This window comes from Oncorhynchus gorbuscha, unplaced genomic scaffold, assembly GCF_021184085.1.
Source record: "Oncorhynchus gorbuscha isolate QuinsamMale2020 ecotype Even-year unplaced genomic scaffold, OgorEven_v1.0 Un_scaffold_1173, whole genome shotgun sequence".
Taxonomy (NCBI): domain Eukaryota; kingdom Metazoa; phylum Chordata; class Actinopteri; order Salmoniformes; family Salmonidae; genus Oncorhynchus; species Oncorhynchus gorbuscha.
Genome location: NW_025746033.1, coordinates 32,501 through 55,522, shown reverse-complemented (window position 1 = coordinate 55,522; position 23,022 = coordinate 32,501). Strand labels below are relative to the sequence as shown.

At 44.1% G+C, this 23,022-nt stretch overlaps 1 protein-coding gene across 1 annotated transcript in view; it reads left to right on the top strand.

The window, feature by feature from the left end:
• LOC124021699 (thyrotropin-releasing hormone-degrading ectoenzyme-like) overlaps positions 1 to 23,022 on the top strand; it is a gene marked incomplete at its 3' end in the record, with an annotated part of 61,043 nt that overhangs the window by 16,026 nt on the left and 21,995 nt on the right. The window contains exon 2 of the mRNA XM_046336814.1: positions 20,251 to 20,524. Within this exon, the coding sequence (XP_046192770.1) occupies positions 20,251 to 20,524 (274 nt within the window). The remainder of the gene's footprint in view (positions 1 to 20,250; positions 20,525 to 23,022) is intronic.

Below are 23,022 nucleotides of genomic sequence, written 5' to 3'. Positions count from 1 at the left end.
TATAGTAGAGGACTGATATACCAGAGTTTAGACAGTATATAGTAGAGGACTGATATACCAGAGTTTAGACAGTATATAGTAGAGGACTGATATACCAGAGTTTAGACAGTATATAGTAGAGGACTGATATACCAGAGTTTAGACAGTATGTAGTAGAGGACTGATATATCAGAGTTTAGACAGTATGTAGTAGAGGACTGATATAGTATATCAGAGTTAAGACAGTATATAGTAGAGGTCTGATATATCAGAGTTAAGACAGTATATAGTAGAGGACTGATATATCAGAGTTAAGACAGTATATAGTAGAGGACTGATATACCAGAGTTTAGACAGTATATAGTAGAGGACTGATACAGTATATCAGAGTTTAGACAGTATATAGTAGAGGACTGATATACCAGAGTTTAGACAGTATATAGTAGAGGACTGATACAGTATATCAGAGTTTAGACAGTATATAGTAGAGGACTGATACAGTATATCAGAGTTCAGACAGTATATAGTAGAGGACTGATATATCAGAGTTTAGACAGTATATAGTAGAGGACTGATATACCAGAGTTTAGACAGTATATAGTAGAGGACTGATACAGTATATCAGCGTTTAGACAGTATATAGTAGAGGACTGATATACCAGAGTTTAGACAGTATATAGTAGAGGACTGATATACCAGAGTTTAGACAGTATATAGTAGAGGACTGATACAGTATATCAGCATTTAGACAGTATATAGTAGAGGACTGATACAGTATATCAGCATTTAGACAGTATATAGTAGAGGACTGATACAGTATATCAGCATTTAGACAGTATATAGTAGAGGACTGATACAGTATATCAGAGTTCAGACAGTATATAGTAGAGGACTGATATAGTATATCAGAGTTAAGACAGTATATAGTAGAGGTCTGATATATCAGAGTTAAGACAGTATATAGTAGAGGACTGATATACCAGAGTTTAGACAGTATATAGTAGAGGACTGATACAGTATATCAGAGTTTAGACAGTATATAGTAGAGGACTGATATACCAGAGTTTAGACAGTATATAGTAGAGGACTGATACAGTATATCAGCATTTAGACAGTATATAGTAGAGGACTGATACAGTATATCAGCATTTAGACAGTATATAGTAGAGGACTGATATAGTATATCAGAGTTTAGAGAGTATATAGTAGAGGACTGATACAGTATATCAGAGTTTAGACAGTATATAGTAGAGTACTGATATAGTATATCAGAGTTAAGACAGTATATAGTAGAGGACTGATACAGTATATCAGAGTTTAGACAGTATATAGTAGAGTACTGATATAGTATATCAGAGTTAAGACAGTATATAGTAGAGGACTGATACAGTATATCAGAGTTCAGACAGTATATAGTAGAGGACTGATACAGTATATCAGAGTTCAGACAGTATATAGTAGAGGACTGATATAGTATATCAGAGTTAAGACAGTATATAGTAGAGGTCTGATATATCAGAGTTAAGACAGTATATAGTAGAGGACTGATATATCAGAGTTTAGACAGTATATAGTAGAGGACTGATATAGTATATCAGAGTTTAGACAGTATATAGTAGAGGACTGATATACCAGAGTTTAGACAGTATATAGTAGAGGACTGATACAGTATATCAGAGTTTAGACAGTATATAGTAGAGGACTGATATACCAGAGTTTAGACAGTATATAGTAGAGGACTGATACAGTATATCAGCATTTAGACAGTATATAGTAGAGGACTGATACAGTATATCAGCATTTAGACAGTATATAGTAGAGGACTGATATAGTATATCAGAGTTTAGAGAGTATATAGTAGAGGACTGATACAGTATATCAGAGTTTAGACAGTATATAGTAGAGTACTGATACAGTATATCAGAGTTTAGACAGTATATAGTAGAGGACTGATATACCAGAGTTTAGACAGTATATAGTAGAGGACTGATATATCAGAGTTTAGACAGTATATAGTAGAGGACTGATACAGTATATCAGAGTTTAGACAGTATATAGTAGAGGACTGATATATCAGAGTTTAGACAGTATATAGTAGAGGACTGATACAGTATATCAGAGTTAAGACAGTATATAGTAGAGGACTGATATACCAGAGTTTAGACAGTATATAGTAGAGGACTGATACAGTATATCAGAGTTTAGACAGTATATAGTAGAGGACTGATATAGTATATCAGAGTTAAGACAGTATATAGTAGAGGACTGATATACCAGAGTTTAGACAGTATATAGTAGAGGACTGATATATCAGCGTTAAGACAGTATATAGTAGAGGACTGATACAGTATATCAGAGTTTAGACAGTATATAGTAGAGGACTGATACAGTATACCAGAGTTTAGACAGTATATAGTAGAGGACTGATACAGTATATCAGAGTTTAGACAGTATATAGTAGAGGACTGATACAGTATATCAGAGTTTAGACAGTATATAGTAGAGTACTGATATATCAGAGTTTAGACAGTATGTAGTAGAGGACTGATATACCAGAGTTTAGACAGTATATAGTAGAGGACTGATACAGTATATCAGAGTTTAGACAGTATATAGTAGAGGACTGATATATCAGAGTTTAGACAGTATATAGTAGAGGACTGATATATCAGCGTTTAGACAGTATATAGTAGAGGACTGATATACCAGAGTTTAGACAGTATATAGTAGAGGACTGATATAGTATATCAGAGTTTAGACAGTATATAGTAGAGGACTGATATACCAGAGTTTAGACAGTATATAGTAGAGGACTGATACAGTATATCAGAGTTTAGACAGTATATAGTAGAGGTCTGATATATCAGAGTTTAGACAGTATATAGTAGAGGACTGATATACCAGAGTTTAGACAGTATATAGTAGAGGACTGATATATCAGCGTTTAGACAGTATATAGTAGAGGACTGATATACCAGAGTTTAGACAGTATATAGTAGAGGACTGATATAGTATATCAGAGTTTAGACAGTATATAGTAGAGGACTGATATACCAGAGTTTAGACAGTATGTAGTAGAGGACTGATATACCAGAGTTTAGACAGTATGTAGTAGAGGACTGATATATCAGAGTTTAGACAGTATATAGTAGAGGACTGATATATCAGAGTTAAGACAGTATATAGTAGAGGACTGATATATCAGAGTTTAGACAGTATATAGTAGAGGACTGATATATCAGAGTTAAGACAGTATATAGTAGAGTACTGATATATCAGAGTTAAGACAGTATATAGTAGAGGTCTGATATATCAGAGTTCAGACAGTATATAGTAGAGGACTGATATATCAGCGTTTAGACAGTATATAGTAGAGGACTGATACAGTATATCAGCGTTTAGACAGTATATAGTAGAGGACTGATATATCAGAGTTTAGACAGTATATTAGAGACAGTATATAGTTTAGAGGACTGATATATCAGAGTTTAGACAGTATATAGTAGAGGACTGATATATCAGAGTTTAGACAGTATATAGTAGAGGACTGATATATCAGAGTTTAGACAGTATATAGTAGAGGACTGATATCAGAGTTTAGACAGTATATAGTAGAGGACTGATATATCAGAGTTTAGACAGTATATAGTAGAGGACTGATACAGTATATCAGAGTTTAGACAGTATATAGTAGAGGACTGATATATCAGAGTTTAGACAGTATATAGTAGAGGACTGATATATCAGAGTTTAGACAGTATATAGTAGAGGACTGATATATCAGAGTTAAGACAGTATATAGTAGAGGACTGATATATCAGAGTTTAGACAGTATATAGTAGAGGACTGATATACCAGAGTTAAGACAGTATATAGTAGAGGACTGATATATCAGAGTTCAGACAGTATATAGTAGAGGACTGATATACCAGAGTTTAGACAGTATATAGTAGAGGACTGACTCAGAGTTTAGACAGTATATATATCAGAGTTTAGACAGTATATAGTAGAGGACTGATATAGTATATCAGAGTTTAGACAGTATATAGTAGAGGACTGATATATCAGAGTTTAGACAGTATATAGTAGAGGACTGATATACCAGAGTTAAGACAGTATATAGTAGAGGACTGATACAGTATATCAGAGTTTAGACAGTATATAGTAGAGGACTGATACAGTATATCAGAGTTTAGACAGTATATAGTAGAGGACTGATACAGTATATCAGCGTTTAGACAGTATATAGTAGAGGACTGATATACCAGAGTTTAGACAGTATGTAGTAGAGGACTGATATATCAGAGTTTAGACAGTATATAGTAGAGGACTGATATAGTATATCAGAGTTTAGACAGTATATAGTAGAGGACTGATATACCAGAGTTTAGACAGTATATAGTAGAGGACTGATATATCAGAGTTAAGACAGTATATAGTAGAGGACTGATATATCAGAGTTTAGACAGTATATAGTAGAGGACTGATATATCAGAGTTAAGACAGTATATAGTAGAGTACTGATATATCAGAGTTAAGACAGTATATAGTAGAGGTCTGATATATCAGAGTTCAGACAGTATATAGTAGAGGACTGATATATCAGCGTTTAGACAGTATATAGTAGAGGACTGATACAGTATATCAGCGTTTAGACAGTATATAGTAGAGGACTGATACAGTATATCAGAGTTTAGACAGTATATAGTAGAGGACTGATACAGTATATCAGAGTTCAGAGAGTATATAGTAGAGGACTGATACAGTATATCAGAGTTTAGACAGTATATAGTAGAGGACTGATATAGTATATCAGCGTTTAGACAGTATATAGTAGAGGACTGATACAGTATATCAGAGTTCAGAGAGTATATAGTAGAGGACTGATACAGTATATCAGAGTTTAGACAGTATATAGTAGAGGACTGATACAGTATATCAGAGTTTAGACAGTATATAGTAGAGGACTGATATAGTATATCAGAGTTAAGACAGTATATAGTAGAGGACTGATATACCAGAGTTCAGACAGTATATAGTAGAGGACTGATACAGTATATCAGAGTTTAGACAGTATATAGTAGAGGACTGATATATCAGCGTTTAGACAGTATATAGTAGAGGACTGATACAGTATATCAGCGTTTAGACAGTATATAGTAGAGGACTGATATATCAGAGTTTAGACAGTATATAGTAGAGGACTGATACAGTATATCAGAGTTTAGACAGTATATAGTAGAGGACTGATATATCAGAGTTTAGACAGTATATAGTAGAGGACTGATGCAGTATATCAGAGTTTAGACAGTATATAGTAGAGGACTGATACAGTATACCAGAGTTTAGACAGTATATAGTAGAGGACTGATACAGTATACCAGAGTTCAGACAGTATATAGTAGAGTACTGATATATCAGAGTTTAGACAGTATATAGTAGAGGACTGATACAGTATATCAGAGTTTAGACAGTATATAGTAGAGGTCTGATATATCAGAGTTTAGACAGTATATAGTAGAGGACTGATACAGTATATCAGAGTTTAGACAGTATGTAGTAGAGGACTGATATATCAGAGTTAAGACAGTATATAGTAGAGGACTGATACAGTATATCAGCGTTTAGACAGTATATAGTAGAGGCAGTATATAGTAGAGGTCTGATATATCAGAGTTTAGACAGTATATAGTAGAGGTCTGATATATCAGAGTTAAGACAGTATATAGTAGAGGACTGATATATCAGAGTTTAGACAGTATATAGTAGAGGTCATGATGCTGTTTTCCCTGGTCAAGTGCTGCCATTTATCCTTTTAAGTTGAACGTTTCTCTGGCGTCTCTTCGTCTCTAGTCCTTTAATTCGTAGTATTTATCTCCAGTGCTTTTTCAATAAAGAGGCCATCCCATTGATAAACATCCCCTCTATGACCAGCTAATAACTGCCTGCTTTACTGTCTGAGAGGTTGATAAACATCCCCTCTATGACCAGCTTTACTGTCTGACAGGTTGATAAACATCCCCTCTATGACCAGCTAATAACTGCCTGCTTTACTGTCTGACAGGTTGATAAACATCCCCTCTATGACCAGCTAATAACTGCCTGCTTTACTGTCTGACAGGTTGATAAACATCCCCTCTATGACCAGCTAATAACTGCCTGCTTTACTGTCTGACAGGTTGATAAACATCCCCTCTATGACCAGCTAATAACTGCCTGCTTTACTGTCTCACAGGTTGATAAACACCCCCTCTATGACCAGCTTTACTGTCTGACAGGTTGATAAACATCCCCTCTATGACCAGCTTTACTGTCTGACAGGTTGATAAACACCCCCTCTATGACCAGCTTTACTGTCTGACAGGTTGATAAACACCCCCTCTATGACCAGCTTTACTGTCTGACAGGTTGATAAACACCCCCTCTATGACCAGCTTTACTGTCTGACAGGTTGATAAACACCCCCTCTATGACCAGCTTTACTGTCTGACAGGTTGATAAACATCCCCTCTATGACCAGCTTTACTGTCTGACAGGTTGATAAACATCCCCTCTATGACCAGCTAATAACTGCCTGCTTTACTGTCTGACAGGTTGATAAACATCCCCTCTATGACCAGCTAATAACTGCCTGCTTTACTGTCTGACAGGTTGATAAACATCCCCTCTATGACCAGCTTTACTGTCTGACAGGTTGATAAACACCCCCTCTATGACCAGCTAATAACTGCCTGCTTTACTGTCTGACAGGTTGATAAACATCCCCTCTATGACCAGCTAATAACTGCCTGCTTTACTGTCTGACAGGTTGATAAACATCCCCTCTATGACCAGCTTTACTGTCTGACAGGTTGATAAACATCCCCTCTATGACCAGCTTTACTGTCTGACAGGTTGATAAACATCCCCTCTATGACCAGCTTTACTGTCTGACAGGTTGATAAACATCCCCTCTATGACCAGCTTTACTGTCTGACAGGTTGATAAACATCCCCTCTATGACCAGCTAATAACTGCCTGCTTTACTGTCTGACAGGTTGATAAACATCCCCTCTATGACCAGCTAATAACTGCCTGCTTTACTGTCTGACAGGTTGATAAACGTCCCCTCTATGACCAGCTAATAACTGCCTGCTTTACTGTCTGACAGGTTGATAAACGTCCCCTCTATGACCAGCTAATAACTGCCTGCTTTACTGTCTGACAGGTTGATAAACATCCCCTCTATGACCAGCTAATAACTGTCTGCTTTACTGTCTGACAGGTTGATAAACATCCCCTCTATGACCAGCTAATAACTGCCTGCTTTACTGTCTGACAGGTTGATAAACATCCCCTCTATGACCAGCTAATAACTGCCTGCTTTACTGTCTGACAGGACACCGATCCCTTGCTTTGTGTGTATTTGTTCAATAAAGTTAAATAAAGGTTAAATAAAATGTGTGTGTGTGTGAATGTGTGTATCTTTGTGTGTGTGTGAATGTGTGTATCTTTGTGTGTGTGTATCTTTGTGTGTGTGTGTGTGTGTGTGTGTGTGTGTGTGTGTGTGTGTGTGTGTGTGTGTGTGTGTGTGTGTGTGTGTGTGTGTGTGTGTGTGTGTGTGTGTGTGTGTGTGTGTGTGTGTGTGTGTGTGTGTGTGTGTGTGTGTGTGTGTGTGTGTGTGTGTGTGTGTGTGTGTGTGTGTGTGTGTGTGTGTGTGTGTGTGTGTGTGTGTGTGTGTGTGTGTGTGAATGTGGGTATCTTTGTGTGTGTGTGTGTGTGTGTGTGTGTGAATGTGGGTATCTTTTTTGTGTGTGTGTGTGTGTGTGTGTGTGTGTGTGAATGTGTGTATCTTTGTGTGTGTGTGTGTGTGTACGTACGTGTGTGTGTGTACGTGCATGTGTGTGTGAATGTGTGTGTGAATGTGTGTACATGTGTGTGTGTGTGTGTGTGTGTGTGTGTATCTTTGAGTGTGCCTGGCTGTGTCTGTGTGTATTTGTGTGTTAGGCAGCGTTTACACATGCAGCCAAATTCTGATCTCTTTTTTGATAAAAAAAAAATACAAACTGGTCTTTTGAGCTCTGAGAAAAAAAAGGTCTGATGTGAAAAGATTAGATGTGATTGGTCAAAAGAGCTAATAGTGGAAAAAGATCAGAATTGGGCTGCCTGTTTAAACGCTGCCTTTGTGTCTGATGACGGATCGATCCCTCAGTGTTAACAGTGCTAAACCAGATTCACCATCAGATCTCCAATCAGCCTGTCAGTTTATCAGGCTCCTACTGATTCCGATAGCCCTTTAAATGTCACCGTGGGAAGGCCAAACGCCCCCTGAAGGACCTCTTCCCCTCTCTCCCTCCTCTCTCCCCCCTCTCTCAACCTCTACCTAGCTGTCACGTCCACTAGGTAAAGAAACTGTGTGGATTACGGTGTTATGGTTGGACTACCCAGGTTCATCCTAAAGGCAAAGCAGAGGGCTGTTCAGCCAGTCGATCAGTCAGCTAGTCAGCCAGTCAGCCAGTGATTCAGTCAGCCAGTCAATCTGTCATTCAGTCAGCCAGTCAGCCAGTGATTCAGTCAGCCAGTCAGCCAGTGATTCAGTCAGCCAGTCAGCCAGTCAGCTAGCCAGTCAGCCAGTCATTCAGTCAGCCAGTCAGCCAGTCAGCCAGTGATTCAGTCAACCAGTCAGCCAGTCAGCCAGTCAGCCAGTCAGCCAATCAGCCAGTCAGCTAGTCAGCCAGTCAGCCAGTCAGCCAGTGATTCAGTCAGCCAGTCAGCCAGTCAGCCAGTGATTCAGTCAGACAGTCAGCCAGTCAGCCAGGGATTCAGTCAGCCAGTCAGCCAGTCAGCCAGTCAGCCAGTCAGCCAGTGATTCAGCCAGTCAATCTGTCATTCAGTCAGCCAGTCAGCCAGACAGCCAGTCAGCCAGTGATTCAGTCAGCCAGTCAGCCAGTCAGCTAGTCAGCCAGTCAGCTAGTCAGCCAATCAGCCAGTGATTTAGTCAGCCAGTCAATCTGTCATTCAGTCAGCCAGTCAATCTGTCATTCAGTCAGCCAGTCATTGTCAGCCAGTCAGCCAGTCAACCAGTCAACCAGTCAGCCAGTCAACCAGTCAGCTAGCCAGTCAGCTAGCCAGTCAGCCAGTCATTCAGTCAGCCAGTCAGCCAGTGATTCAGTCAGCCAGTCAATCTGTCATTCAGTCAGCTAGTCAGCCAGTGATTCAGTCAGCCAGTCAGCCAGTCAGCTAGTCAGCCAATCAGCCAGTGATTCAGTCCGCCAGTCAATCTGTCATTCAGTCAGCCAGTCAGCCAGTGATTCAGTCAGCCAGTCAGACAGTGATTCAGTCAGCCAGTCAGCCAGTCAGCCAGTCAGCCAGTCAGCTAGTCAGCCAGTCAGCCAGTGATTCAGTCAGCCAGTCAGCTAGTCAGCCAATCAGCCAGTGATTCAGTCAGCCAGTCAATCTGTCATTCAGTCAGCCAGTGATTCAGTCAGCCAGTCAGCCAGTCAGCTAGTCAGCCAGTCAGCCAGTCAGCCAGTGATTCAGTCAGCCAGTCAGCCAGTCAGCCAGTGATTCAGTCAGCCAGTCAGTCAGGGATTCAGTCAGCCAGTCAGCCAGTCAGCCAGTGATTCAGTCAGCCAGTCAGCCAGTCAGCCAGTCAACCAGTCAACCAGTCAACCAGTCAGCCAGTCAACCAGTCAGCTAGCCAGTCAGCTAGCCAGTCAGCCAGTCATTCAGTCAGCCAGTCAGCCAGTGATTCAGTCAGCCAGTCAATCTGTCATTCAGTCAGCTAGTCAGCCAGTGATTCAGTCAGCCAGTCAGCCAGTCAGCTAGTCAGCCAATCAGCCAGTGATTCAGTCCGCCAGTCAATCTGTCATTCAGTCAGCCAGTCAGCCAGTGATTCAGTCAGCCAGTCAGACAGTGATTCAGTCAGCCAGTCAGCCAGTCAGCCAGTCAGCTAGTCAGCCAGTCAGCCAGTGATTCAGTCAGCCAGTCAGCTAGTCAGCCAATCAGCCAGTGATTCAGTCAGCCAGTCAATCTGTCATTCAGTCAGCCAGTGATTCAGTCAGCCAGTCAGCCAGTCAGCTAGTCAGCCAGTCAGCCAGTCAGCCAGTGATTCAGTCAGCCAGTCAGCCAGTCAGCCAGTGATTCAGTCAGCCAGTCAGTCAGGGATTCAGTCAGCCAGTCAGCCAGTCAGCCAGTGATTCAGTCAGCCAGTCAGCCAGTCAGCCAGTCAGCCAGTCAGCTAGTCAGCCAATCAGCCAGTGATTCGGTCAGCCAGTCAATCTGTCATTCAGTCAGCCAGTCAGCTAGACAGCCAGTCAGCCAGTGATTCAGTCAGCCAGTCAGCCAGTCAGCTAATCAGCCAGTCAGCTAGTCAGCCAGTCAGCCAGTGATTCAGTCAGCCAGTCAGACAGTGATTCAGTCAGCCAGTCAGCCAGTCAGCCAGTCAGCTAGTCAGCCAGTCAGCCAGTGATTCAGTCAGCCAGTCAGCTAGTCAGCCAATCAGCCAGTGATTCAGTCAGCCAGTCAATCTGTCATTCAGTCAGCCAGTGATTCAGTCAGCCAGTCAGCCAGTCAGCTAGTCAGCCAGTCAGCCAGTCAGCCAGTGATTCAGTCAGCCAGTCAGCCAGTCAGCCAGTGATTCAGTCAGCCAGTCAGTCAGGGATTCAGTCAGCCAGTCAGCCAGTCAGCCAGTCAGCCAGTGATTCAGTCAGCCAGTCAGCCAGTCAGCCAGTCAGCCAGTCAGCTAGTCAGCCAATCAGCCAGTGATTCGGTCAGCCAGTCAATCTGTCATTCAGTCAGCCAGTCAGCTAGACAGCCAGTCAGCCAGTGATTCAGTCAGCCAGTCAGCCAGTCAGCTAGTCAGCCAGTCAGCTAGTCAGCCAATCAGCCAGTGATTCAGTCAGCCAGTCAATCTGTCATTCAGTCAGCCAGTCAGCCAGACAGCCAATCAGCCAGTGATTCAGTCAGCCAGTCAATCTGTCATTCAGTCAGCCAGTCAATCTGTCATTCAGTCAGCCAGTCAATCTGTCATTCGGTCAGCCAGTCAGCTAGTCAGCCAGTCATTCAGTCAGCCAGTCAATCTGTCATTCAGTCAGCCAGTCATTGTCAGCCAGTCAACCAGTCAGCCAGTCAACCAGTCAGCTAGCCAGTCAGCTAGCCAGTCAGCCAGTCATTCAGTCAGCCAGTCAGCCAGTGATTCAGTCAGCCAGTCAATCTGTCATTCAGTCAGCTAGTCAGCCAGTGATTCAGTCAGCCAGTGATTCAGCCAGCCAGTGATTCAGTCAGCCAGTCAGCCAGTCAGCTAGTCAGCCAATCAGCCAGTGATTCAGTCAGCCAGTCAATCTGTCATCCAGTCAGCCAGTGATTCAGTCAGCCAGTCAGACAGTGATTCAGTCAGCCAGTCAGCCAGTCAGTCAGTGATTCAGTCAGCCAGTCAATCTGTCATTCAGTCAGCCAGTCATTGTCAGCCAGTCAGCCAGTCAACCAGTCTGCCAGTCAACCAGTCAACCAGTCAGCCAGTCAGCCAGTCAGCCAGTCAGCCAGTCAGCCAGTGATTCAGTCACCCAGTCAGTCAGGGATTCAGTCAGCCAGTCAGCCAGTCAGCCAGTCAGCCAGTCAGCCAGTCAGCCAGTCAGCTAGTCAGCCAATCAGCCAGTGATTCGGTCAGCCAGTCAATCTGTCATTCAGTCAGCCAGTCAGCTAGACAGCCAGTCAGCCAGTGATTCAGTCAGCCAGTCAGCCAGTCAGCTAGTCAGCCAGTCAGCTAGTCAGCCAATCAGCCAGTGATTCAGTCAGCCAGTCAATCTGTCATTCAGTCAGCCAGTCAGCCAGACAGCCAATCAGCCAGTGATTCAGTCAGCCAGTCAATCTGTCATTCAGTCAGCCAGTCAATCTGTCATTCAGTCAGCCAGTCAGCTAGTCAGCCAGTCATTCAGTCAGCCAGTCAATCTGTCATTCAGTCAGCCAGTCATTGTCAGCCAGTCAACCAGTCAGCCAGTCAACCAGTCAGCTAGCCAGTCAGCTAGCCAGTCAGCCAGTCATTCAGTCACCCAGTCAGTCAGGGATTCAGTCAGCCAGTCAGCCAGTCAGCCAGTCAGCCAGTCAGCCAGTGATTCAGTCAGCCAGTCAGCCAGTCAGCCAGTCAGCTAGTCAGCCAATCAGCCAGTGATTCGGTCAGCCAGTCAATCTGTCATTCAGTCAGCCAGTCAGCTAGACAGCCAGTCAGCCAGTGATTCAGTCAGCCAGTCAGCCAGTCAGCTAGTCAGCCAGTCAGCTAGTCAGCCAATCAGCCAGTGATTCAGTCAGCCAGTCAATCTGTCATTCAGTCAGCCAGTCAGCCAGACAGCCAATCAGCCAGTGATTCAGTCAGCCAGTCAATCTGTCATTCAGTCAGCCAGTCAATCTGTCATTCGGTCAGCCAGTCAGCTAGTCAGCCAGTCATTCAGTCAGCCAGTCAATCTGTCATTCAGTCAGCCAGTCATTGTCAGCCAGTCAACCAGTCAGCCAGTCAACCAGTCAGCTAGCCAGTCAGCTAGCCAGTCAGCCAGTCATTCAGTCAGCCAGTCAGCCAGTGATTCAGTCAGCCAGTCAATCTGTCATTCAGTCAGCTAGTCAGCCAGTGATTCAGTCAGCCAGTGATTCAGTCAGCCAGTGATTCAGTCAGCCAGTCAGCCAGTCAGCTAGTCAGCCAATCAGCCAGTGATTCAGTCAGCCAGTCAATCTGTCATCCAGTCAGCCAGTGATTCAGTCAGCCAGTCAGACAGTGATTCAGTCAGCCAGTCAGCCAGTCAGTCAGTGATTCAGTCAGCCAGTCAATCTGTCATTCAGTCAGCCAGTCATTGTCAGCCAGTCAGCCAGTCAACCAGTCTGCCAGTCAACCAGTCAACCAGTCAGCCAGTCAACCAGTCAACCATTCAGCCAGTCAGCCAGTCAGCCAGTCAGCTAGTCAGTCAGTCAGTCATTCAGTCAGCCAGTCAACCAGTCAACCAGTCAGCCAGTCAGCCAGTCAGCCAGTCAGCTAGTCAGTCAGTCATTCAGTCAGCCAGTCAACCAGTCATTTAGTCAGCCAGTCAGCTAGTCAGCGAGTCAGCCCAACCTCAGCATTGTATAAACAAACAGACAACATCCTGGTCTAAAGTAGTACACTATATAGGGAATAGGGCTCTGGTCTAAAGTAGTGCACTATATAGGGAATAGGGCTCTGGTCTAAAGTAGTGCACTATATAGGGAATAGGGCTCTGGTCTAAAGTAGTGCACTATATAGGGAATAGGGCTCTGGTCTAAAGTAGTCCACTATATAGGGAATAGGGCTCTGGTCTAAAGTAGTCCACTATATAGGGAATAGGGCTCTGGTCTAAAGTAGTGTACTATATAGGGAATAGGGCTATGGTCTAAAGTAGTCCACTATATAGGGAATAGGGCTCTGGTCTAAAGTAGTGCACTATATAGGGAATAGGGCTCTGGTCTAAAGTAGTGCACTATATAGGGAATAGGGCTCTGGTCTAAAGTAGTCCACTATATAGGGAATAGGGCTCTGGTCTAAAGTAGTCCACTATATAGGGAACAGGGCTCTGGTCTAAAGTAGTGCATTATATAGGGAATAGGGCTCTGGTCTAAAGTAGTCCACTATATAGGGAATAGGGCTCTGGTCTAAAGTAGTGCATTATATAGGGAATAGGGCTCTGGTCTAAAGTAGTGCACTATATAGGGAATAGGGCTCTGGTCTAAAGTAGTGTACTATATAGGGAATAGGGCTATGGTCTAAAGTAGTGTACTATATAGGGAATAGGGCTCTGGTCTAAAGTAGTCCACTATATAGGGAATAGGGCTCTGGTCTAAAGTAGTCCACTATATAGGGAATAGGGCTCTGGTCTAAAGTAGTCCACTATATAGGGAATAGGGCTCTGGTCTAAAGTAGTGCACTATATAGGGAATATGGTTCTGGTCTAAAGTAGTGCACTATATAGGGAAAAGGGCTCTGGTCTAAAGTAGTGCACTATATAGGGAATAGGGCTCTGGTCTAAAGTAGTGCACTATATAGGGAATAGGGCTCTGGTCTAAAGTAGTGCACTATATAGGAAATAGGGCTCTGGTCTAAAGTAGTCCACTATATAGGGAATAGGGCTCTGGTTTAAAGTAGTGCACTATATAGGGAATAGGGCTCTGGTCTAAAGTAGTGCACTATATAGGGAATATGGCTCTGGTCTAAAGTAGTGCACTATATAGGGAAAAGGGCTCTGGTCTAAAGTAGTGCACTATATAGGGAAAGGGCTCTGGTTTAAAGTAGTGCACTATATAGGGAATAGGGTGCCATTTGGGATGCTTGCTGAGTCAGAGCCTTCAGTCACACAGGGATACATTAGAGAGGCTCTATGATGAAAGCAGGCCAGCACTCAGGGTTTAGGGAGAGAGATGCTTGCTGGTCTCCCTTTATATCCCTGTCCATAGCAGAGGATGGACTGATGAAAGAGAGGATGGAGGGATGAAAAAGAGGTCTGGTCCCTGTAGAGGTAAAGGCCAGGTCTCCTCCCCCTCCCTCCTTCCTCCTCCTCCTCTCCTCAGTGGTTTGAGATGCTTTGATACTCTGTAATCCAGCTGTCTGGTTATTAAACCGTGTGTTGGATGATGTTGGAAATCACTGCTTCAATCACTGACATCAATAACATCATGACTGTGGCTTAGTTAACTCAGATCCCCCCTCCTTAACTTCCTATTCCAACCAACCACACACACACACACACACACACACACACACACACACACACACACACACACACACACACACACACACACACACACACACACACACACACACACACACACACACACACACACACACACACACACACACACACACACACACACACACACACACACACACACACACACACACACCATCCCCCCTCTCCTCACCCTACTGCCAATCTAACTGAGAGAAGAGGCTCCCAGACCTATTCTCAGAACTCCTGATGCTGCACTTTATTCTCTCAGGCTCTGTCTCTGGAATGATAATTACAAGGAAGATTTTGAAACAGGAAAGTAGGAAAATAATAAAATAAGGAAAATAATTATTCAAAAATAAATGTTTGGGAAACAAGTGTAAAAATAGCAAATAAAACCCTCATACTGTTCATAAGATTCTGACTATTTTTTAGAATGTAATTTAGTCACTAACTGTGACTATGTGGAGTCTTGGAATAGACTACAGGACAGGAAGTTAACGGCGGCAGGGTAGCCTAGTGGTTAGAGTGTAGAGGTGGCAGGGTAGCCTAGTGGTTAGAGTGTAGAGGCGACAGGGTAGCCTAGTGGTTAGAGTGTAGAGGCGGCAGGGTAGCCTAGTGGTTAGAGTGTAGAGGCGGCAGGGTAGCCTAGTGGTTAGAGTGTAGAGGCGGCAGGGTAGCCTAGTGGTTAGAGTGTAGAGGCGGCAGGGTAGCCTAGTGGTTAGAGTGTAGAGGCGGCAGGGTAGCCTAGTGGTTAGTGTAGAGGCGGCAGGGTAGCCTAGTGGTTAGAGTGTAGAGGCGGCAGGGTAGCCTAGTGGTTAGTGTAGAGGCGGCAGGGTAGCCTAGTGGTTAGAGTGTAGAGGCGGCAGGGTAGCCTAGTGGTTAGAGTGTAGAGGCGGCAGGGTAGCCTAGTGGTTAGAGTGTAGAGGCGGCAGGGTAGCCTAGTGGTTAGAGTGTAGAGGCGGCAGGGTAGCCTAGTGGTTAGTGTAGAGGCGGCAGGGTAGCCTAGTGGTTAGAGTGTTGGACTAGTAACCGAAAGGTTGCAAGTTCGAATCCCCGAGCTGACAAGGTACAACACCTGTCGTTCTGCCCCTGAACAGGCAGTTAACCCACTGTTCCTAGGCCGTCATTGACAATAAGAATTTGTTCATAACTGACTTTATGAGATTGTTACTGTGACCATGTCTCTGTAGCGATGAGTCGCTATAACGTGGGCACCAATCCAGCTGTAGCACTACGAAGGGTGGCTTTCAAATGAAGCCAAGACTTCTTTCAAGTGAAACCAAGACTTCTCCACAGCAGAAGCTGCTAGGAGCAGCTATTATTGATCAAATAGATTCTTAATTTTTTACTATTTTCTACACTGTAGAATAATACTGAAGACATCACAACTATGAAATAACACATATGGAACCATGTAGTAACCAAAAAAGGTTTAAACATGTCAAAATATATTTGAGATTCTTCACAGTAGCCACCCTTTTCATTGACAGCTTTGCCCACTCTTGACATTCTCTCAACCAGATTCATGAGGTAGTCACCTGAAATACATTTCAATTAACAGGTGCACCTTGTTAAAAGTTCATATTTAGAATAAAAGTTATTCTTAATGAGTTTGAGCCAATCAGTTGTGTTGTGACAAGGTAGGGGTGGTATACAGAAGATAGCCTTATTTAGTAAAATACCTAGTCCATATTATGGCAGGAACAGTCAGTCATCATTACTTTAAGACATGAAGGTCAGTCAATCCGGAACATTTCAAGAACCTTGAAAGTTTCTTCAAGTGCAGTCGCAAAAACCATCAAGCACTATGATGAAACTGGCTCTCATGAGGACCGTCACAGGAAAGGAAGACCCAGAGTTCCCTCTGCTGCAGAGGATAAGTTCATTAGAGTTACCTGGCTCTCATGAGCACCACCACAGGAAAGGAAGACCCAGAGTTCCCTCTGCTGCCGAGGATAAGTTCATTAGAGTTACCTGGTTCTCATGAGGACCACCACAGGAAAGGAAGACCCAGAGTTCCCTCTGCTGCAGAGGATCAGTTCATTAGAGTTGCCAACCTCAGGAATTACAGCCAAATAACTGCTTCATAGAGTTCAAGTAACTGACACATCTCAACATCAACTGTTCAGAGGAGACTGTGTGAATCAGGACTTCATGGTCAAATTGCTGCAAAGAAACCACTACTAAAGGAAACCAATAATAAGAAGAGACTTGCTTGGGCCAAGAAACACGATCAATGGACATTAGACTGGTGGAAATGTGTTCTTTGGTCTGATGAGTCCAAAGTTGAGATTTTTGGTTCCAACCGCCATGTCTTTGTGAGACGCAGAGTAGGCGAACGGATGATCTCCACATGTGTGGTTCCCATCGTGAAGCATGAAGGAGGAGGTGTGATGGTGTGGGGGTGCTTTGCTGGTGATACTGTCAGGGATTTATTTAGAATTCAAGGCACACATAACCAGCATGGCTACCACACCATTCTGCAGTGATATGCCATCCCATCTGGTTTGCTCTCTGGTTTGCTCTTAGTGGGACTATCATATGTTTTTCAACAAAACACATCTCCAGGCTGTGTAAGGGATATTTAACCAAGAAGGAGAGTGATGGTGCTGCATCAGATGACCTGGCCTCCACAATCACACAACCTCAACCCAATTGAGATGGTTTGGTATGAGTTGGACCGCAGAGTGAAGGAAAAACAGTGCTCAGCATATGTGGGAACTCCTTCAAGACTGCTGTAAAAGCATTCCAGGTGAAGCTGGTTGCCAAGAGTGTGCAAAGCTGTCATCAAGGCGTGGCTGCTTTGAAGAATCTTAAATCTATAATATTTTTTTATTTTAACACCTTTTTAATTACTGAATCAAATCAAAGTTTACTTGTCACGTGCGCTGAATACAACAGGTATATCTTACAGTGAAATGCTGAATACAACAGATAGATCTTACAGTGAAATGCTGAATACACAACAGGTGTAGTAGACCTTACAGTGAAATGCTGAATACAACAGGTGTAGTAGACCTTACAGTGAAATGCTGAATACAACAGATAGATCTTACAGTGAAATGCTGAATACAACAGGTGTAGTAGACCTTACAGTGAAATGCTGAATACAACAGGTGTAGTAGGCCTTACAGTGAAATGCTGAATACAACAGGTGTAGTAGACCTTACAGTGAAATGCTGAATACAACAGGTGTAGTAGGCCTTACAGTGAAATGCTGAATACAACAGGTGTAGTAGACCTTACAGTGAAATGCTGAATACAACAGGTGTAGTAGACCTTACAGTGAAATGCTGAATACAACAGTTCTAGTAGATATTACAGTGAAATGCTGAATACAACAGGTGTAGTAGACCTGACAGTGAAATGCTGAATACAACAGGTGTAGTAGACCTGACAGTGAAATGCTGAATACAACAGGTGTAGTAGACCTTACAGTGAAATGCTGAATACAACAGGTGTAGTAGACCTTACAGTGAAATGCTGAATACAACAGGTGTAGTAGACCTTACAGTGAAATGCTGAATACAACAGGTGTAGTAGACCTTACAGTGAAATGCTGAATACAACAGGTGTAGTAGACCTTACAGTGAAATGCTGAATACAACAGGTGTAGTAGACCTTACAGTGAAATACTGAATACAACAGGTGTAGTAGACCTTACAGTGAAATACTGAATACAACAGGTGTAGTAGACCTTACAGTGAAATGCTGAATACAACAGGTGTAGTAGACCTTACAGTGAAATGCTTACTTACAGGCTATGAATACTACGTGATTCCATGTGTGTTATTTCATAGTTTTGATGTCTTCACTGTTGTTCTAAAATGTAGAAAAAAGTAAAAAATAAAGAAAACCCCTGGAATGAGTAGTTGTGTCCACACTATAGACTGGTACTGTAGGTCAGTGTATTTGCACAGGAAGAACTCTCAACCAACTGGGAATTATTTGAAAAACTTTTCACCCGTGTTCTGCGATTACTAAAACTTACTGTATGCTTCCCAGTTGAAACCGTTCGTGCATACTGTACATTTAGTGATGTTTTTGTTCATTTTGGTGTCTACCCCCTTCCTCAGAGACATCAAACATTTAGATGTTTTAAATGGCTTCCTCTGAAAAGACTTCCTCTGCAAAAATGACAGATGTCTGGAGTATTCTTAGATTCATTCTGACTATTTTGAGGAAGTGTACTGGTTATGTTGTTGCTACGGCAGCTCAAGAGGGACAAATATTAAAATTGATGCTTTTTTTCTTGTTTTTGTTTTTCAAACAAATGCTTTGTTAAGGAGAACCTGAGCAACAGACTTTCACTTCACCGAGTTCTGCTCGGGGCAAAGACAACCTGGTGCGGCCTTTACTCCACTGTGACAGATTCTGGAGCACTTTCAGTGATATGTAAAACCAAAACAGGGGTTCTATCTGTTTCAATGTGAACTCAGGGCTCATCAGTTTTCCAGGGTGACAAGAAGGCAATAGTCAAGATGAAACGACTATTTTCTCAGTACAGAACATCTCTCGGCCATTAGGTTCCTTTTATCTCCTAATCTAATGTGAAACTAACTCTTTGCTCTCTCTCCCCCTGTCCCCTCTCCCTCCCCCTCCTCCTCCCCTCTCTCACACTCTTCCCGCCCCTCTCTCCCTCCCTCTCTTTCTATCTCTCTCCCCATCTCTATCTCTCTCTCTCTCTCTCTCTCTCTCTCTCTCTCTCTCTCTCTCTCTCTCTCTCTCTCTCTCTCTCTCTCTCTCTCTCTCTCTCGCTCTCCATTTACTCCTCTACATCTCTCTGTTTTACTGTTATTCTCTAAATCTGTTCTCTCTCCTCTCTCCATCCCCTCTCTCTCTTCTCTCCCTCCCCCTCTTCACTCTCCCTCCCTCTCTCTTCTCTCTCCCTCCCCCCTCTCTTCTCTCTCCCTCCCCCTCTCTCTTCTCTCTCCCTCCCCCTCTCTCTTCTCTCCCTCTCCCGCCCCTTCTATCTTTCTTTTCTCCCTCTATCCCCCCTCCCTCCCTCTCTCTTCTCTCTCCCCCTCTCTCTTCTCTCTCCCTCCCCCTCCCTCTATCCCCCTCCCTCCCTCTCTCTCTCTCTCTCCCCCTCTCTCTTCTCTCTCCCTAACCTCTCTCTTCTCCCTCTATTCCCCCTCCCTCCCTCTCTCCCTCTCCCTCCCCCTCCCCTCCCTCTATCCCCCTCCCTCCCTCTCTCTTCTCTCTCCCTCCCCCTCTCTTCTCTATCCCTCCCCTCTCTCTTCTCCATCCCTCCCCTCTCTCTTCTCCATCCCTCCCCCTCTCTCTTCTCTCTCCCTCCCCCTCTCTCTTCTCTATCCCTCCCTCCCTCTCTCTTCTCTATCCCTCCCTCCCTCTCTCTTCTCTCTCCCTCCCCCTCTCTCTTCTCTATCCCTCCCTCCCTCTCTCTTCTCTCTCCCTCCCCCTCTCTCTTCTCTATCCCTCCCTCTCTCTTCTATCTCCCTCCCCTCCCTCTCTCTTCTCCATCCCTCCCCCTCTCTCTTCTATCTCCCTCCCCCCTCCCCTCTCTCTTCTCCATCCCTCCCCTCTCTTCTCTCCCCCCTCTCTCCAGGTACATGGCGGTGACACAGTTCTCCCCCACCCACGCCAGAAAGGCCTTTCCATGTTTTGATGAGCCCATCTACAAGGCCACGTTCCGGGTCAGCCTGGGACACGATGCATCCTACCTCTCTCTCTCCAACATGCCTGTAGAGGCCTCCATCTCTGATGATGATGGCTGGGTGACCAACCACTTCTCCAGGACTCCTCGTATGTCCACCTACTACCTGGCCTGGGCCGTCTGTAACTTTACCTACAGAGAGGTGACCACTGACAGTGGAGTGGTGGTGAGTTACACTAGTGACCCCCTAACCCTAACCTTAACCTTAACCTTAGCCTAACCCTAACCTTAACCCTAACCTTAACCCTGGGCCGTCTGTAACTGCACCTACAGAGGGGTGACCACTGACAGTGGATTGGTGGTGAATTACACTAGTGACCCCCTAACCTTAGCCTAACCCTAACCTTAACCTTAACCTTAACCTTAACCTTAGCCTAACCCTAACCTTAACCCTGGGCCGTCTGTAACTTTACCTACAGAGAGGTGACCACTAACAGTGGATTGGTGGTGAGTTACACTAGTGACCCCCTAACCCTAACCTTAACCTTATAACCTTAACCTTAACCTTAACCTTAGCCAAACCCTAACCTTAACCTTAACCTTAGCCTAACTCTAACCTTAACCTTAGCCTAACCTTAACCTTAACCCTGGGTAGTCTGTAACTACACATCCAACAGTGGAGTGGTGGTGAGTTACACTAGTGACCCCCTAACCTTAGCCTAACCCTAACCTTAACCTAACCCTAACCCTAACCTTAACCTTAGCCTAACCTTAACCTTAACCCTAACCTTAACCCTAACCTTAACCTTAGCCCTAACCTTAACCCTGGGTAGTCTGTAACTACACCTCCAACAGTGGAGTGGTGGGGAGTTAAGTCCTGACTGAAATCCTCATTGGGATGTGAGGCCACAACAGGCTCTCTAACGTCCAGTGGAGTGGTGGGGAGTTACAGTCTTACTGACTGACTGAAATCCTCATTGGGATGTGAGGCCACAACAGGCTCTCTAACGCCCAGTGGAGTGGTGGGGAGTTACAGTCTTACTGACTGACTGAATCCTGTTCATCCTCATTGGGATGTGAGGCCACAACAGGCTCTCTAACGTCCAGTGGAGTGGTGGGGAGTTACAGTCTTACTGACTGACTGAATCCTGTTCATCCTCATTGGGATGTGAGGCCACAACAGGCTCTCTAACGCCCAGTGGAGTGGTGGGGAGTTACAGTCTTACTGACTGACTGAATCCTGTTCATCCTCATTGGGATGTGAGGCCACAACAGGCTCTCTAACGTCCATTGGAGTGGTGGGGAGTTACAGTCTTACTGACTGACTGAATCCTGTTCATCCTCATTGGGATGTGAGGCCACAACAGGCTCTCTAACGTCCAGTGGAGTGGTGGGGAGTTACAGTCTTACTGACTGACTGAATCCTGTTCATCCTCATTGGGATGTGAGGCCACAACAGGCTCTCTAACGCCCAGTGGAGTGGTGGGGAGTTACAGTCTTACTGACTGACTGAATCCTGTTCATCCTCATTGGGATGTGAGGCCACAACAGGCTCTCTAACGTCCAGTGGAGTGGTGGGGAGTTACAGTCTTACTGACTGACTGAATCCTGTTCATCCTCATTGGGATGTGAGGCCACAACAGGCTCTCTAACGTCCAGTGGAGTGGTGGGGAGTTACAGTCTTACTGACTGACTGAATCATGTTCATCCTCATTGGGATGTGAGGCCACAACAGGCTCTCTAACGCCCAGTGGAGTGGTGGGGAGTTACAGTCTTACTGACTGACTGAATCCTGTTCATCCTCATTGGGATGTGAGGCCACAACAGGCTCTCTAACGTCCAGTGGAGTGGTGGGGAGTTACAGTCTTACTGACTGACTGAATCCTGTTCATCCTCATTGGGATGTGAGGCCACAACAGGCTCTCTAACGTCCAGTGGAGTGGTGGGGAGTTACAGTCTTACTGACTGACTGAATCCTGTTCATCCTCATTGGGATGTGAGGCCACAACAGGCTCTCTAACGTCCAGTGGGGTGGTGGGGAGTTACAGTCTTACTGACTGACTGAATCCTGTTCATCCTCATTGGGATGTGAGGCCACAACAGGCTCTCTAACGCCCAGTGGAGTGGTGGGGAGTTACAGTCTTACTGACTGACTGAATCCTGTTCATCCTCATTGGGATGTGAGGCCACAACAGGCTCTCTAACGTCCAGTGGAGTGGTGGGGAGTTACAGTCAGAAGATAAGATCCACTTTATTGTGCCCAAGGGGAAAACTGTCTTGGAAACACAGCGTTACTGTTTCCAAAAGAAACACTGTGTCCAGCATGAAGTCAGAGACATACAACATGTTCTCTCCACGAGCTGTATCCTCATTTCCTAACCCTACATACAGATGAAATAACTCAGCCTGTCTACTTACCCATCAAGTCTGAGGATATAGACATACTAAAGGACAACGTGGGCTATCTATTGATTACCCTTGATACTGACATGTGGAGTAGACTGCTGCTGTTTCCCACTAACAATGTCATCACTACTAACACCTAAAGAGTTAATACTGTCATCACTACTAACACTTCTAAAGAGTTAACACTGTCATCACTACTAACACCTAAAGAGTTAATACTGTCATCACTACTAACACCTAAAGAGTTAATACTGTCATCACTACTAACACCTAAATAATTAATACTGTCATCACTACTAACACCTTCTAAAGAGTTAA